At 38.5% G+C, this 17,779-nt stretch overlaps 2 protein-coding genes across 2 annotated transcripts; one reads left to right on the forward strand and one right to left on the reverse strand.

The window, feature by feature from the left end:
* Positions 1-12,371: 12,371 nt before the first annotated feature.
* Positions 12,372-14,006, forward strand: MCTS1 (malignant T-cell-amplified sequence 1 homolog). Its single transcript, XM_069114662.1, has 7 exons — positions 12,372-12,489; positions 12,694-12,865; positions 12,952-13,104; positions 13,178-13,278; positions 13,405-13,538; positions 13,626-13,693; positions 13,770-14,006. Exons 2-7 carry the CDS (start codon positions 12,855-12,857, stop codon positions 13,849-13,851), a joined length of 549 nt encoding a protein of 182 aa, XP_068970763.1. The 5' UTR covers positions 12,372-12,489; positions 12,694-12,854; the 3' UTR covers positions 13,852-14,006.
* Positions 13,983-17,434, reverse strand: LOC138180606 (uncharacterized). Its single transcript, XM_069114638.1, has 10 exons — positions 17,142-17,434; positions 16,966-17,012; positions 16,811-16,891; positions 16,495-16,701; positions 16,335-16,419; positions 16,126-16,248; positions 15,891-16,063; positions 15,695-15,796; positions 15,420-15,608; positions 13,983-15,349 (listed from the first exon to the last, which is right to left on the reverse strand). Exons 1-10 carry the CDS (start codon positions 17,203-17,205, stop codon positions 14,156-14,158), a joined length of 2,265 nt encoding a protein of 754 aa, XP_068970739.1. The 5' UTR covers positions 17,206-17,434; the 3' UTR covers positions 13,983-14,155.
* Positions 17,435-17,779: the final 345 nt, after the last annotated feature.

Here is a 17,779-nt window from a genome sequence, read left to right on the forward strand (position 1 = left end):
TTATTTGTGTCTATGTGTGTAATATCATTGTATTCCAACACCCTTCTTCAACGATATTAGTCGCTAATCATTAATTCTGTAAATTGCACTTCTTTAACAGAAAATTCAATTTAATTACACTTAAAGGTTTAGTTAGTAAATCAGCTATCATTTGATCAGTAGGACAATATTTTAAATCAATAATTTTCTTTTGTCGTAATTGCTTACAAAATGATATTTAGTTTCTACATGTTTTGTTCTGTTGCTAAACTTATTATTTGTGGCTATTTGGATACAGCTTTGATTATCTTCGTAGAGAATTAATTTTAATGAATCTTTGTTTAGAAGTTTCCTTAATATATAACTGATCCTCATTCCTTCTTGGCAGGCTTCGCCCAGTGCGACGTATTTTGCCTCAGTTGATGATTGTTCGCGGCACACCCAGCCTATGCATCCTCCAAATAGTAGGTAAACGTAGCCACTGTGAGATTTTCTCTCAATGCTGTATCCAGCCCAATCAGCATCAGCGTATCCTTCGATTGATTTGTTGTTGAAGTCTCCACCGAGCTTTAATTTGAGATTCTTAGTACCCTTTAAGTATCGCACGATTCTCTTAGTTTCTGTCCAGTCGGATTGTGTCGGATTCTTATTGAACTGACTAAGTATCATAACACTAGCCGATATATCGGGTCGTGTGATAGTTGCTATGTACAGCAAAGCTCCGATAAGTTGCTGATACTGTTCCATCTTCTCCATTGGTTTGTTGCCACATCTAGCTTCTATATGTCATGTACATATCCCATAGTATCAAAAGAACGAAGATTTTTGACGTCAGGTAGTTTAGAGTACCATGATTCATACGGCGTCTTATCTGTGTGTTTTGTAGGTAAGATATTTTGCAGGTAGTTGGTTGTGCGTATTGCTTCACCCCAATACTTCCTGTCCATGTTGGCGTCAATAAGCATACATTTAGCCATTTCTATTAAGGGGGGGGGGGGGGTATTCTGGTCTAGAAATTTGAAAAAATCGAAAATTTTTTTTTCCATATTTCCAAGGTTTAGACATTCAAGAATATGCCCTTAAAAGGATTTTTCAAAATTTCAATTATTTTATGTGTTACAGTCATTTTTGTGACGCGGCATCTGCTCCGGTCTGACCGGAACAAATGAACAGTAGACGGTAGACGTTGTCCGAGTAAACTTGTCTCAAAACTTTAAACGCGTTTTTCTCCAAACTACTTTTTTCGAGTTGGCGTGCACGATATCTCAAGTTCTAATGAACCGATTTATTTTAAATTTAGTCTGAATATTCCTTATATACTCCTCTATCGTCCGGATTACGCTCAGCTCAAAATCTTTAATATTACTATATTTTAAACGTTCGGAATTGTCAAAGAAACGTGCGAAATAAGAAATTTTTTTTCAAACGGCCGTCATTTTGTGAAAAAATGTTGTATTGACTTTTTCAAGATTCAAACGATAGCGGCATCCATACTAATTAAGAATCCATTCGCATTTTTTGTTTCGGATGACCAGAAGGGTTGATATCATGCACGCCACGACACCCCATTTTTTTGGCAGCACCCACTTTGCCAGCTCATAACTCTTTAAATATTGAATTTCTTTTTTCAGTGAATTTTTTACGTAATCTCGAAATATCAATAAACAAATGCTAAAAAGAAGGATAGCAAAAATATTTTTTGTTTCGCTTGTACAGAGCTTCAAAAATCGCCCGAAATTCATGCCTCTAGACCAGAATACCCCCTTCTTTTGAGCGACTCCATTTTACTGCGGTGAGTATCCTGCTGTATATTGAATCTTCATACCTGTATTATGTAAATAACTGCTCAGGTTGTTGTTGACGTATTCTCTTCCTCGATCCGATCTTATTACTTTAGGTATCTTGTTTAATTGATTTTTCATTAGTTGTACAAATCCTTTAACGCATTTCGTGATTTCATCTTTTGTTTCCATCAGATATATTTTTGTGAATCTACTGAAGTCATCAATTATTAAATAATTAGTTAAAATATACCTTTTCTTACTTGGAGTTGCAGTCTGCATTGGGCCACAAACATCTGTATGTACGAGATCCAAAATATTACTCGTCCTCGTCGTTGATTCTTTAGGGAAAGGTTTTTTCTTCATTTTTCCTTTTATACAACACTCGTAAATTTCTCTTATGCCGCAGCCCCTTGTCTTTATCCCGGTTAGAAGGCCATTCTCTAATTGCTTTATTGTATCTATGTTTCTATGCCAGAAACGCTTATGCCAGGTATGTTGACAGTTTTCATTGTGTTCCTTTTCCTTAATTGTACATGCACTTTCGATGGTCGGCGGTAGATATAAGTTGCTTGAGGCTTTAGCAAACGCTTTTACTACTCCATCTTTTATAATACGACAACAGTCATTCTCGAAATTTACTTTATAGCCATCATTTGTTAATTTTTTCACCGAGAGTAAGTTGGAGCTTAGTCTAGGTATGTACAACACATTGTCACATTATTACTTTACCGTTACTTGGGTACTTTGATGTCTGATCCTTTACTTTTTACTCGAACTGCCTTAACTTCGTCTGCTAAAAGTACAAAACCCTTTTCATCTCGATTGAAGCTGTTGAAAAAATTTCTGTTTGCCGTCATTTGGCTCGTAGCCCCTGAGTCAATAATCCATACATCTGTACCTTTTCCATTTTTATTACTCATTTCGAGACAAAGTTCCTGGGAAATTTTCTCAGATGCCTTATATTCTGTACTCACAAAAGCTTGCTGTTCTTCATTAGATGTATATTCCATCACTTTATTCAAGTTATTTTTCTTTGTTTTCCATGTGGCGTATTTACGGTAATCCTTCTTCATGTGCCCGGATTTCTTACAAAAGAAACATTTCGTTTTACTAATTCTACCTTCATTTGCTTTCATTACCGTTTTATTTTGGTCTGTTGTCCATCCTGAACATCTGCGCCGTTTATATTCATCGATGAGCTTTCCTTTGATAAATTCCATAGTGAGATCTGATTCTTTGTAGACTGTATGACTCTGGTAAACTACGTAGAAGCATTGCTACTGACATCTCATCATCCAAGATTTTTCCTAATGCTGTTAGCTGATCGAACATGTTTAACATTTCTATTAGGTGTTCTATTAAGTATTCTTCCAAATCGGCAACCAAACGCTTTGAACTTGTAAAAAGGGCATCAGTCTGCACAAATTGCCTAGTCAGAGGACAGTCTCTTACCCAATGTTCAGCTGGTTCGTGTCACATATGTGGACAACGACACCACACATACTTACATCGGGAACATACCCATGTCAGTTCCCAGGTATCAAGCGTACGATCATCCAGCGATCGGTCGTCGAGCGGTCGATCGTCGAGCGGTAGATCGTCGAACGGTCGGTCGTCGAACGGTCGGTCGTCGAGCGGTCAGTCGTCGAGCGGTCAGTCGTCGAGCAGTCAGTCGTCGAGCAGTCGGTCGTCAAACGGTCGACCGTCGAGCAAGCGGCTGTCGAGCGGTCGTTCGTCGGACAACCGATTCTCTCACAGACGATCATCACCTGGATCACCGACACCGCGTTCATCACATCGTTCGAGACGTACCACAGAACCTCCGCGGAAATCTCCTCCGTCACTTCCAAGGAGTCGGGAATGCCCTCCTCAATATGAATCTCGGTCACCACGAACCAAAGGTACCGGATCGAGTTCATCGTCTAAGCCACCACGAGCAGGCAAAAACTGACTAGATGGCAAAAACGATACCAGTCGACCGATCGGAGAAGTTCAGTAAGTTCTTGTCTGATCGATAGTAGCTCTTCCCTCGTATCAGCTCCGATGAGGGCGTCATCGACATAGAAGTCGCGCTGTACAACCGATGACGCTCGCGGGAATCGATGTCCCTCGTAGTCTGCCAATTGTTTTAGGCACTGTAGAGCTAAGTATGGGGCTGCTGATAGTCCGAACGTCACGGTGTCGAGTTGTTATATTTCGACCTCCACGTTGGAATTATGCCCAACGATCAACACATCAAGGTGGGACCATTCTGAGTCGATATTATTAAAAACGTCACTGTACGTTTGTGTGTGCCCTCCATGGAAGTAAAAGTGGCTGTGATATGGCGCTTCGCGATAGTGGTTAAGTTATCGAGAGCACCGATTAGGATCGCACATCTCCTTTGCTTTATACCGAGGGAGTTGCGAACTTTTCGGTCATGAAGTGTCTAACAAAGCTCTGGCTCGGATTGGTTGCGCCCTATTATTTAAAATATTGATCTGTGCTGTGACCAACAGATCATGATGCAGAGGGGCGTTTGGAGATGTTTGTTAAATCGGTCCCTTTTGCTGTCATCGTTTCATCTAATCAGTTTTTGTCTGCTCGTGGCGGCTTAGGCGATGAACTAAATCCGCTACCTTTGGTCCGTGATGACCGAGATTCATATTGAGGAGGAGATTCTCGACTCCTTGGAAGTGACGGTGGAGATTTCCGCGAAGGTTCTGTGGTACGTCTCGAACGATGTGATGAACGCGGTGTCGGTGATCCAGGTGATGATCGTCTGTGAGAGAATCGGTTGTCCGACGAACGACCGCTCGACAGCCGCTTGCTCGACGGTCGACCGCTTGACGACCGACTGCTCGACGACTGACTGCTCGACGACTGACCGCTCGACGACTGACCGCTCGACGACCGACCGTTCGACGACCGACCGTTCGACGATCTACCGCTCGACGATCGACCGCTCGACGACCGATCGCTGGATGATCGTACGCTTGATACCTGGGAACTGACATGGGTATGTTCCCGATGTAAGTATGTGTGGTGTCGTTGTCCACATATGTGACACGAACCAGCTGAACATTGGGTAAGAGACTGTCCTCTGACTAGGCAATTTGTGCAGAGTTTTTTTTTTTTTATTTAATATTTCACATTCACAATTTGGACATTTGGTAGGATTTTTTAGCTGTTTGATTATCATGTGGGTGGCTACCCCCAGCGGGATACCATCTTCGTGTTTGTTAGGTTATATCCTTTATGAGATCTGCTGGGTGTTTCCTTTTTAGTCTTCTTTTTATGCTTGATGTGTTGATCGTTTCCGCTGCCAGTCGGTTCGGGTGCGTTGCTATTCTTTCTCTGTACCTTCTTGCGTATCTGCTAATCTCCTCCTTGGTATTCCAAGGTCTTTCCGTATATCTTCGTTTCTGACGTACCATGGTGCGTTTACTATTGTTCTGAGGATTTTAGCTTGGATTATCTCTATTTTGTTTATATGGCTCATTGCTGCTGTTCCCCATAGTGGTATTCCGTACGTCCAGACTGGTTTTATAATTGTTTTGTATATTTTTAATTTGTTTTCTATGCTTAGTTTGGATTTTCGACTTGTTAACCATTGCATTTGTCTCCTTGCTGTCTGTATTTTGTATATTATTGATTTAATATGTTGTTTCCATGTAAATCGTGTATCTAGGTGGAGTTCTAGGTATTTGACTTGCATTGTTTGTGTTATTTGCGTGCCGTTAAGTATAATGTTTGGTGGTATCTGTTTTCGCAGTGTGAATGTAATGTGGTTGCATTTATCGGCGTTTGCTTTAATTTGTTTATCTTGAAGTCACTTTTCTATTTTTGTGATATGTTCTTGTAGTAATGTGACTGCTGTTACTGGGTTAGTGTGCCTGACTAGTACAGCTGTGTCATCCGCAAATGTCAATATTTTGCTATTGGTACTTGTTGGTGTGTTGGCCGTGTATAGTGTTTATAGCATTGGTCCTAGGTCGCTTCCTTGCGGAACCCCTGCCTTGATATCTTAAACTTCAGAGTATGTATCTTTAATTTTTACTATAAAGGTTCTGCTGCTTAAGTAAGATTTTATTAATTGGTATATCTGCTCCGGGAATTGTTTTCTGATTGATTGAAGTAGGCTTTCGTGATTTATTTTGTCAAATGCTTTCTCGAGGCAGGGCTAAGATAAAGAGGGCTGTGCAGTATTGTTTGTTTTCTAATGCTAGTATTATTTCATTAATGAGCCTGTGCATTTGCTCTATCGTGAAGTGTTTGTATCTGAATCCAAATTGGTAACCTGGTATTAATTTTTCCTTCTCTATTATTGGTTTTAGGCAGGCGTGTATTATTTTTTCTAGTATTTTGGAAAACACGAGAAGTAGTGATATTGGTCTGTAGGATGCTGTTTGGTGTGGGTCTCTGTCTGGTTTAGGTAACATTATGATCTGTGACAGTTTCCATAGTTTAGGATAGTATTGGATTCTTAATATTGCATTGTAAATTATTGTCATTAGTCGTATCGGCTTTGGAGGAAGGTTTTTCAAGATTTTACCATTGATTAGGTCGATTCCTGGTGCTTTATTGTTTTTTCGATTATGTTTCTAATTTCTTGTGCTGTTGTTTTACGTATGGTGTATTGCTTGTCAGTTGCGGTACTAGTGGTTAGCGCATCCTCGTCCGTATGACAATTGAGGTTGCTGTTATTGATATTATGTGGTGTAAATGTGTTGCATAGGTGGTTGAAAAATTCTTCAGCTTGTTCTTCGTTGCTTCTTGCCCGTGTGTTATCTGCTTCAATGTGCTGATCTGTTCAACGTGGGCCATGTTTTAGTTTAATAGCTTGAACGGTCTTACCTTGAAGAACTGGACGTTGGTCCGGGAATCGGTTGCTATTCGTTACTGTGCGGCGTGCGGTCGCGTATATGCTTAGCGAGGGAGGAGTTCCTTTCCGATGACTGCTCGTTTGGTTAGGTGATTAAGTCGATGGAATGTTGATTTCACGTGACACTATCTGGTCACTGGTAAGTACACTTTTCAATAGCGCGTGAACCGGCTCGAAGTATCATGTATTTTCGATCTATCGCGGGGAGACGCGATCGCGAGGAAGCGCGTCAACGGGAGTCGTAAATTCCCGTTACGATTATAAGAATCGACACCAGGAACAGATCGATCCCCCTATTTCTCGTGGGATAATAGGGGTGATTGATGTGGTATAACACTGCGATTAACAGGGTTATAAAATTTATATTTCCAACACTTAATACACTAAAGAGTTACACCGGTACGTATGATATAAATGCCGTAGACGATACTTTGAAGTATGACACTCCGATAGATGAGCACTGAATGTTCTTTCGTAGTAGAGCAAGGCCCATACAGTTGAATATAAGAAGAAGGTGACTTTCTTGAGGTAGCAGAAATAGCAATTGAACAGACTGACTGATATTTGAATATATGAATATAATAAATATACATGTTTATTTTGTAAGATATAATAATTTATCTATACGTGTAATCTGTTTGTAATTCTGTTTGTGAACGATGGTGTTCAATTAAATTTGAGCTAGCACAGGACGTCCGTGAAGAATTTTAAAACGATGGTATATTCTATATGGGTTAAATAATTTCTCAAATTTCTGCAAAATAATACATAAAATAAGTCTTATCATATATGTATAATTGAACAACGTGCAATTAACAATCATTTTTGTTCGGTTAACGATTAATTTCTTTATATTATATTTTATATTTATATTTTATATTAATGTATTAACCTAAACCCCACTCGCTTTCCTTTCACCGACCTCTAGCGAATCCGCAACGTCGAAAGGTATTCGGTTCTCAGCGCGCCGTGATGCGAGCAACAACTGTTTCGCATTTCGAATAACTCGCTAGCTCGTTTATCGATACGGTTAATACATTTTTCGTAAATTCACAAAATCAATGTATAAACTGTTCTCACTTCAATTCATTTCAAAGTAAACAAGTCGAAAGAAATTTTATTAATTAATTTTGCTCGTGATTAAAAGACGTGTTTATTATTTCTCTTTTTACTTTTTATTTGTTTCTTCTTTTATTCTTCTTTCCTGAGAAATTGGACGACCGACTAGGAACTAATTGTAAAATCGTAGAATAGTGTTTGGGATTTCTTTACCAAAAGAGTTACCTAGGACTCAATTTTCGTAAAAGGATTTATATGCGCTTTTGCTTTTGCGCTTTATATGCATATTGACAAACGGATTCAACATCGGCGCGTTCCTGCGATTTCGTTAACCATTTGCCACCCCTGAAGTCTCTACGAATTGTCACTGTGATGTGTGTGTTGTATAATTCATTTTTAAGGGGGTATTCTGGTCTAGAGGCATGAATTTCGGGCGATTTTTGAAGCTCTGTACAAGCGAAACAAAAAATATTTTTGCTATCCTTCTTTTTAGCATTTGTTTATTAATATTTTGAGATTACGTAAAAAATTCACTGAAAAAAGAAATTCAATATTTAAAGAGTTATGAGCTGGCAAAGTGGGTGCTGCCAAAAAAATGGGGTGTCGTGGCGTGCATGATATCAACCCTTCTGGTCATCCGAAACAAAAAATGCGAACGGATTCTTAATTAGTATGGATGCCGCTATCGTTTGAATCTTGGAAAAGTCAATACAACATTTTTTCACAAAATGACGGCCGTTTGAAAAAAAATTTCTTATTTCGCACGTTTTTTTGACAATTCCGAACGTTTAAAATATAGTAATATTAAAGATTTTGAGCTGAGCGTAATCCGGACGATAGAGGAGTATATAAGGAATATTCAGACTAAATTTAAAATAAATCGGATCATTAGAACTTGAGATATCGTGCACGCCAACTCGAAAAAAGTAGTTTCGAGAAAAACGCGTTTAAAGTTTTGAGACAAGTTTACTCGGACAACGTCTACCGTCTACTGTTCATTTGTTCTGGTCAGACCGGAGCAGATGCCGCGTCACAAAAATGGCTGTAACACATAAAATAATTGAAATTTTGAAAAATTCTTTTAAGGGCATATTCTTGAATGCCTAAACTTTGGAAATATGAAAAAAAAAATTTTTTCGATTTTTTCAAATTTCTAGACCAGAATACCCCCTTAAAAAACTTAAGAAACTTAGGCGCTCGCAAGTTCGGCGCCCCGGAACCGCCAAGCAGTTCGGTTGGGGAACCGAACGGCCTTGCACGGCGGTCCCGGCGACAGGGCGCGGTGTGACATGGCCGCACACCGCGTCATTAGCGTATGTATTATTGTGCGCGAGGGGGCCCGATGTGTCGCTCGTAGCGGTTCCCGGGCCTCCTCGATCGCAACAGGGAAGGTCATCGTGGAGGTTTTAGTCGGTTGGAGTCCGACACTACCATGCCGTTTTCCCCCAAAAGCGGCCTGGTGTCCGTGCGGATTTCCTCCACGTAAAAAAAAAAAAAAAAAAAAAAAAAATCATCTATACAACGCATTGCATTACGATCAAGCTTCGATTGTTTCGATTTGTAATCTATTTATTACGTAAAATTAAAAAACCATAGAGAATCTCTAACACTGGTATTACATTAAATAGGAGTTGTAATTATTGAACATGCACGAAGTGGTCTTCGTTTCTTATAATTCCTATAATTTCGTTTTATAAATAAAATTTGTCTGTTTTTCAAAAATATACCTCTTCTACAGTTCTTCAAGTATAAACATCCAAGTATGTCGTTGTTGTTGTTGTTATGTCCTGAGGCAATTCTCACGCGAGCGTATGAACTACGCAAGTAATTCCGCTCAAGAGTGGCAGCTGTGTTTTGAAATACGAGCACTAGTTGGTTACCTCTCTCAATCATCCAATCGTTATAGGAAATAGCAATGCGTTACGAAGATACCCGATACCGATGGCACAAAAGCTTACCAAGTTGAACTGGACGATATTCCGATAATAAACCGTGGTTTGAGGCAAATTTTCACGCGAATCAATACTGCTTATCGAGTTCACTGTGTAAACGGTTCTAATTGCAAGTCACAGCTTTCCGAAGGGTAAATTCTAGTATACGCGAGAAAAAAGTGTTATTGTCCCATTCATGTTTTTTAAAATTGTTTTCACTTATCACGTAAAATTTCTCTTTTTGTCATGTATGCGGACAGTTTATAACAACATTTCAATTTGTCTCACTCTACTTGTAATTTCGTAGCACACAGTAGCTATATAAAACGGGGGTGAATATTTGGAAATTTTGATATTGGCGAGATAACAGAATACGATTCAGATATCGCACATTTTTATGAAATTCTTCGAGGTTTTCGGCGTGCCATTGCTATGTAATGAAATCAATGAAATGCTTTCTAAAATCATTAGATTTTGAGAATTTCGGGTAAATAACTTCTGCGAATGGTGAAATATTTATTTATGATGATACAATTTAAATTATTTTATTGAAATAATTTGGGCAGATTAAAATTTTAATATTTTAATTGTTTGCAAATTTTTATCTTTTTCATTATTTCATTATCAAGGCCATTCGGGGGAGCCAATATCCCTTAAATCTTGCCAGGATCTTGGCCATCAACCACTGCCACCACGAGTCCAAACCCATAATTGGTTGAGCTGAGGGGTCGCATCTCCCTCCAGGCTTTTACTCGACCCCCGTGGTACCAACCTTAGTCATTGGTGGGTCTATCGTGTGGATGTCTAACCGTACTGTCACTGCCTAACCGTGCTCGGCAGTTCCGGATGAGACACACGTAAGGGGGGGCCTCAAGGTACAAAGTACCCGGGACTTATCTCGACGGTCCTACCCTTGGCTTCAGGATTCAGGAGAGTGTAACTGTACTTAAACGCCTTACACTCCCGGCGACCTTCCCTACGGTGTACATAGAGGACTTACGTAAGCGGGACGCTTGTCCCGACGATCCTCCCTGGCCGGTCGCCGCCTGTGACGAACCCTCTGATACCGTCTTCGGGCCTGGACGCATCTCGCCCTCAGCTCCGCGATATCGGGATTCCACTTGTAAACGGCTCTGCTTCGCACGGTGCCTGGTGTGGCTCGCGGCATGGACGCGTCGCAGATTGCCGTCATGGCTCGGTGGAGGCTCTCGGCCTCCACTTCCACGCCTGTTTCGGTCGTGGTTGTCGAGGCCTCCCAGCTCCAAACTGCCGCTATCGCGGCCGCCCGGAGTAGATCTTCGTTCCTTTCCTTGACCTCCCATCTTGGCGGTGAGCGCGCACGTCCCGCCCTCGAAGCCGTCCAGGAACTCCTCGAACGCTACCCATCCGCAGTTGGGCGACACGTACACGCCCACCACCACCATTCCTGCCCACTCGACCGCGACGTATCCGTTGCCGCGCTCCAGCGGGACTCCGTGGGCGGGTGCCCCCAGCACTGATGTCCAGGTGACGGCGACCATTTCGTCCGTATCTCCGGTCCAGTCCGGAGCGTCCACCCCCCTATACGGTTCGGCCACCACCGCTAGGGCGACTGCGTTCTCTCTGATAGTTTGAAAGAGCAGATCTTGCACCCTTCTTGACCGTCCCATCGTACCTAAGAGATTAACCTTTCAAAACTATTCTATATATCATCTATATGTCAACCCTAATTTCACAATTTATGGTCAATGGTCAAATAAACAACACGTATATACATCTTCTAAACGTATCTTTATTTGTTCTTTAGTCTCCTAAAAATTAAATTATAATTCAAATTATATTGCATTACGTATTACCTGTTATATCATTTTATACTCTTTTAATTCCTTTCTTACCTATATCAACTTCCACGCGTCTAACTTACGATCTTTATATATATTTCACAATTTTCACAAAGCTAACCCATGTTTCGATAAACTCCCACGCTAAATCAACATCGTTATTACGTTTCCTTCTCCATCTTTCGCACCTCCAGATTAGATACGCGTTTATTTCATTTACGCATCTTTATTACACACCTCGTCCTTTCACCCTATACTTCAACGTTTTTATCACTACCTGCTTTACGCAGAACGTTTCACACTTTCAAACACTTTCATTAATGCTTTCATTTACACGTTCTTATTTATACATTCACGCGCTACTTCTCCCTGCTACTTCTTACTTTATTTCACACTTTTTTTTCCACGCTTGCACGCAGCCAACGAGGTATTCAAGAGATTTCTCATTGTCAGCGATAAAACAAGCTGCTTTCCTTCTTCTCGTTAGTCTTCCTGCTACTCCTCGTCGTCATTCCACTTGCCACAGCCCACTTCTCCAGATGGATCGTCCAAACATGCTCGCCTCCAATTTATACTAAAGGAAACAAACCGGTATAACTTATAGCCTATAATATGACACCTAGAATTACCTTTCGCCTATTATATTTATCTTAACCCTTTTATGGCTATATCAACCTGCGATAGACATACCCTTATGCTAAACTTCCAGATACGAAAATATCTTACGCAACCTCCACCATGCGAAAGATTCCGCAACTATTAAAAATACGCTCATAAGACAGCCGAGAGTCACCGCGGATAAGATGTCGGTCATGAAATACGTAGAGCTCAGATCGTCCATCACTCCCCGTTTACAATAAACTATTCTGGCACTTTCGAAATTTAAATTTAATTCGTATAAAAGACCCGATCAACGTATCGTCCTTGTTCTATCCTATCGCAACGACATAGTCTTATTTCCCTATAGTCTTCCATATAGTTTTAGCAGAGCTGCTACTATCCCCTAACTAGACCCTTAGGGAAGTGAAACTTTGAAAAATTATAACCAGCAAGTATGTAATTACAGTAGCCAGTAAAATTCGAAATAAGTGTAAATCTAAAATATTACATTCTTACATTCTATAATATTCTTCTATGTAAAAAAAAAACTAACTTTCCCTCGTATAATTATATTTCACGATTTTATATATATATATATATATATATACACTTGCGTGTCAATGTTCATGCATTGATCGGTATTTGTATTTATATAGTACTACAGCTTGAAATTCACGCGTTGCATATACCGGTTATCGTTTAAACTTTTAAAAAATTAAAATTGACATCAAGAATTAATAAATAATTGAATGTAGTTTTTTGTACACTGATACGCTAATTCTACAACGTTCGATATTATTTTATAAAGGGGAGAAAAATGTTTAAAAAGTATGTATGACATTTTGTCTCTTGTAAGAACATAACCTTTTTCTAACAATAATAATATAATGATATTGCTTTCTATATCTTATTAGATTCGACGAAAAAGATAGTGTTTCTGGTATACAACAATTGAAATCATCGGTTCAAAAAGGAATTCGTTCGAAGCTTTTGGAGCTTTATCCTCACTTAGACGGTCATATAGATGCTATCGTTCCAAAGAAAGATGCTTTTCGAATTATAAAATGGTAAGTTTTCTCAAAAGTAATGGATTTTACGTTTAGTATTAGGTGATTTTATTTATGTTTATTTTGTGATTAGTCACGACCATATAGAGATTATAGTAAATGCGGCAGGAGATCTTTTGTTCTTTCGTCAACGTGAAGGACCTTGGATGCCTACTTTAAGATTGTTACACAAATGTAAGCAATATCTTTCTACGATAAATAAGACAAAACAAAGTTTGATTAATAGAAAGTTAATTTCAAACAAAATATTGTTGTATTTTACAATTTATTTTGCTTCGACACAAAATTTAAACATTCTAGACCCATTTTTTTTACCAATGGAACAAGTTGATAAAGGTGCTATCAGGTTTGTTCTTAGTGGTGCTAACATTATGTGTCCTGGTTTAACGTCGAAAGGTGCAAAGATGACACCCGTAGAAAAGGGAACAGTCGTTGTATCCTTTGTTGAAATAACTAGAATGAGGTTGTTTACCAGTTTCCAAAATTAATTGAGCATATTAAATTCTTAACTTGAAATATAGGCTGTTATGGCAGAGGGCAAGCAACATGCTTTAGCTGTGGGTGTTACTACATTGTCAACATTTGATATGTAAGTAAAAAAAACCTAGTATAGAATGTGTGAAAAATATGGACTGCTCTGTGCGTTATAACAATGTAATTTACAGAGCTAAGGTGAACAAAGGAATAGGCATAGAAAATTGTCATTACTTAAACGATGGACTTTGGCAAATGAAATCTGTGAAATAGAAGACTGATGTACATTGCCCAAGGTGTATTATACGGATATATTGATTGTTGTATGAATGCACTTTGTAACATTTTTGAAGATGAGATGTGCTGTGAAGTGATAATTCCAATTACGAAATTACTCTCATAAATAAAAAAGAAAGATTGACAATGCATCTTTATTGTACAAACTGAATGTATATGACAAATTTATTGTAACTGTTTAAACGCATCGATATTATTTAAATGTAATTTTACAGTTTACATAAAATGAAGAGAAATCTATAAGGGAATAGATAGAATAGTATGCGGTTATAAAAAATAATTAACCAGATCCTGATTTAATATCTGCTTGGCCTTCTTGATTTTCTGAAGGAACGGAACGTTCATTTTCACAATGTCCCGATGCTGGAGAGTAAGATGAATTACTAGCATCGGAAGTTGGTGCGGAAGCGTTGCTTGAACCCGGTACGTTGTTATTAGTAGTATTATTTTCGCCAACGGCATGAGGAGATTGTGGATGATAATGAGGACTGTGCGGGCTGTGAGGACCATGGGCGTGAGGACGGCCCATAGTATGTGGTGAATATTGTGAATATGGTTGATGGTAATACGGATGTGCGTATTGAGGATATGGTTGATGATATGGTTGTTGCTGAGAATAAGCATAGGATGGATGAGGAGGTCTTGGAGCTAGTGGAACATTTTGAGCCTGCTGAGTAGGTCCTGGTTGATATTGCTGACTGTAGCCTTGATTCGGTGGAATCATTTGCGGTGTATGTGGATTAGAAACTGGTCCTTGAGGTGGAAGCACCTGTGTTCCCTGGGTTCCTTGATGAGGCGGTATTGAGTGATTAGCTAACATTCCTTGTTGATGAGGATTATGTTGTATAGGAGGAGCTGGTGAAGAAACAGGAGGCATATTCGGTGTATTTGCAGTTGCATTTGCATTTGCAGGTGCATTAGTGTTAGCAGAAACTGCTGCTGTAGTAGTAGTAGTAGCAGCAGTAGTAGTGGTAGCAGTAGTAGTAGTAGTAGTAATAGTAGGTTGCTGTGATTGTAAAGAAGATGGTTGTGATTGTTGCGTCGGTGGCTGCTGTTGTTGTTGTGGATGCTGTTGATGTTGAGTTGGTGGTGGTGGCGGTTGCTGTTGATGTTGAATTGGTGGTGGTTGTTGATGATGTTGAGTTGGTGGTGGTGGCTGCTGTTGTTGTGATTGCGGTTGTGAAGACGGTGGTAGCGGTTGTTGTTGTTGTTGCTGCTGCTGCTGTTGTGCTGCTGGTGGTGGTGGTGGTGGTGGCGGCGGCGGAGTTTGTTGTTGTTGCTGCTGCTGCTGTAGTGGACTAATAGTTCCACTGTACATTCCAGAATTGGATGTATGTTGATTAGAATTTCCTTGAGCTGATGAAGGTTCTGCCTTATTTTCAGTATATGGTGGTGAGGATGTTTCCTTTTTAATTTCATTATTAAGTTTTTCAGTTCCATTTGTCTTTTTATCTATTGCATCATGATCAGGAACCTACAAGGAAATAGCAATGCGTAACGATACTTGTGTATCAATAATAACATTTGTTACAGATAATACTTACATCGGATGGTGTTTCATCGTTAATAGGAGCAGGAGTTGGAGTAGGAGTAGAATTTGGAGTTGATTCGCTGGATGCAGGTCCATCCGAGCGATTTTCTTCTGCACCTTTTAATCTATCTCGCCTAAGTGCTTCGTATTGTCGCTCCACCATCTTATTGAATGTTTCTTCATCTACAGCTGGTTTACAATGCTAAAAGAGGCATGTTTGGCTTCGGTATTTGAATAATTATCAAATAATAATTAATGGAACATGTCTTATTAAAAATGATAACCTACCTTCTTCAATTCTTCTTGAAATATTTCGCTTGTCTCGATAAATTTACGTTTCTTTGCTTCAAATTTTTCTTCTATTTGTTGTAATTCAGCTTCGAGCTTTTTCTGTAACATTTAATGCCACGATATAGTAGCTAAAATAATATATATCATATTAATATAATTAAAAATTAACTTCTTTTTTATTGTATATATATACCTGATGCATTGTTAAAGACTGTACTTGACGGCGTAATACTTGCATTCGTTGTGTAGTAACAACCGAGCGAACATCCGGCACTACGGTATCACTAAATATCTCGTTAATAAGACGATGGTTTCGAGTATATCGAGAGTACGCAACGTGTTTTACGGAATATCCATCATCTTGATCTGCAAAATAAAAGAATCATTTATATAACTTTTACTTGTCTGAATTGTATAAATTTATATACCATCATCATCTTCTGCAGGTAAAATATCTATTCTTCTATCTTGCGCTGCTTGTCCTTTGGTACTGCCTGAAGAACGTTCATGACTTTCTCGATCATCATTATTTTGTTGTGCGGCGCATAATGCTATGATAAAAATAATGATATATTGTACTAAGAATGTAATATAAATAAGTAGTGTACTTATTTACTTACTAATGTAAAATATTTACCAGATTTTCCTCTATTTTTAGCTGCGATGTAAGCTAAGTACGCAGGCGAATTGTGATAAGTTTTTAAACTTTTCTCATACTCAACCTATTGAAATTCAAGTAGTATTAATATCTAGTTTTACAGTTGTATAAAAATAGTACCCATATATATGATCTTTACCTTTTCAGCTTCATATTCTTCAATAAACTCTGTTTTATCCTCCTCTGGTAAATCTCTCCACATCTGTCCAATAATCTTTCCTATTTCCCATAATTTTAATTCTGGATTTTGAGCTTTCACTTGATCCCAAACTTTTCTACTATATCTCATATAAGGCATAAGAGGTTTTTCTGGTGGCTTGGGTGGTTTGGGCATACGAGAATCAGCCTACTCGATATTAGCATAAAATAAAATTTTGACAGATTTATAAAAATAGTGTTACAATTTCAACATGATTTTATTAAATATTTATATTATATATTTAAAAGGTACGTACGTTTGTATTTTTCCCAACTTTTTGTGGTGTAAATCCTGGATGACTATGAGGCGTTTGAATGAATGGGCTTTGTGCATCTTTCTATAGATTGTTATAAAAATTAGCTTTACATTTTGACACGTGTATAAGCTCATTTACATAAGAAATTTACTTACGCTATTAGTTGAACTACTACTACTACCACCAGAAGCTCTGAGTCTTTCTGAAATGTAGTTATTATATATATATATATATATATAACTTTTTTCTTTTTCTTTTTTTAATACGTACAGATTAAAAAGGAAAAACGGTATTTGATATAATTAAACAATTTAAGGTTAACAACACTTACGATTAGATGCAACAATATTTGAAGTAGCCATTGCCACTTGCTTATAGTTTGGAGGTAAAGCCATTTTGTACGTCAATGAGTTTTATTTTCTTAAAGGTATAACGAACACGCTCAATAACGTATAAATATTATTAACATTTATATCGTTTGTGATAAAAAAGAATTGTAGCGTGTTCCGAATTTCAAAAGATTCACTCAATCATATTGCTGTGACATCACAATTGTAGACAATGCTTCTTATACCGCGATAAAAATATCTTTTTCTTCTTCTAGCCTTAAACCAAAATTGTAAAGTTTGTCGAACGAGTCGAGTGAGTTGTAGGGAACGAAAATGATCACGTGATGTATTGCAACGGGTTCAGTCATTGGCTACTAATTGTTAGTTAATTGCTGATTTTCATAAACAATTTCGCATTACTGTAGTAAACTTATCAAATTAATATCTTAATTTTCACTTTTGTATTGACCAATCTTCACTTAAGAGATTAACGTCTTAAAAAAATTGATTTCACATGGTGGAAAAATTAGGCACTATGTCCCTAGTTTATTTTTCGCTAACTTGTACACAGAATTCTTAAATAACCAATATTTTTCAATAACTTTTAATATCTGCTATGGTGCAGATATTACTCGTAATT

Source organism: Bombus flavifrons, chromosome 6, assembly GCF_040668555.2.
Source record: "Bombus flavifrons isolate JBK064 chromosome 6, iyBomFlav1_principal, whole genome shotgun sequence".
Classification (NCBI taxonomy): Eukaryota; Metazoa; Arthropoda; class Insecta; order Hymenoptera; family Apidae; genus Bombus; species Bombus flavifrons.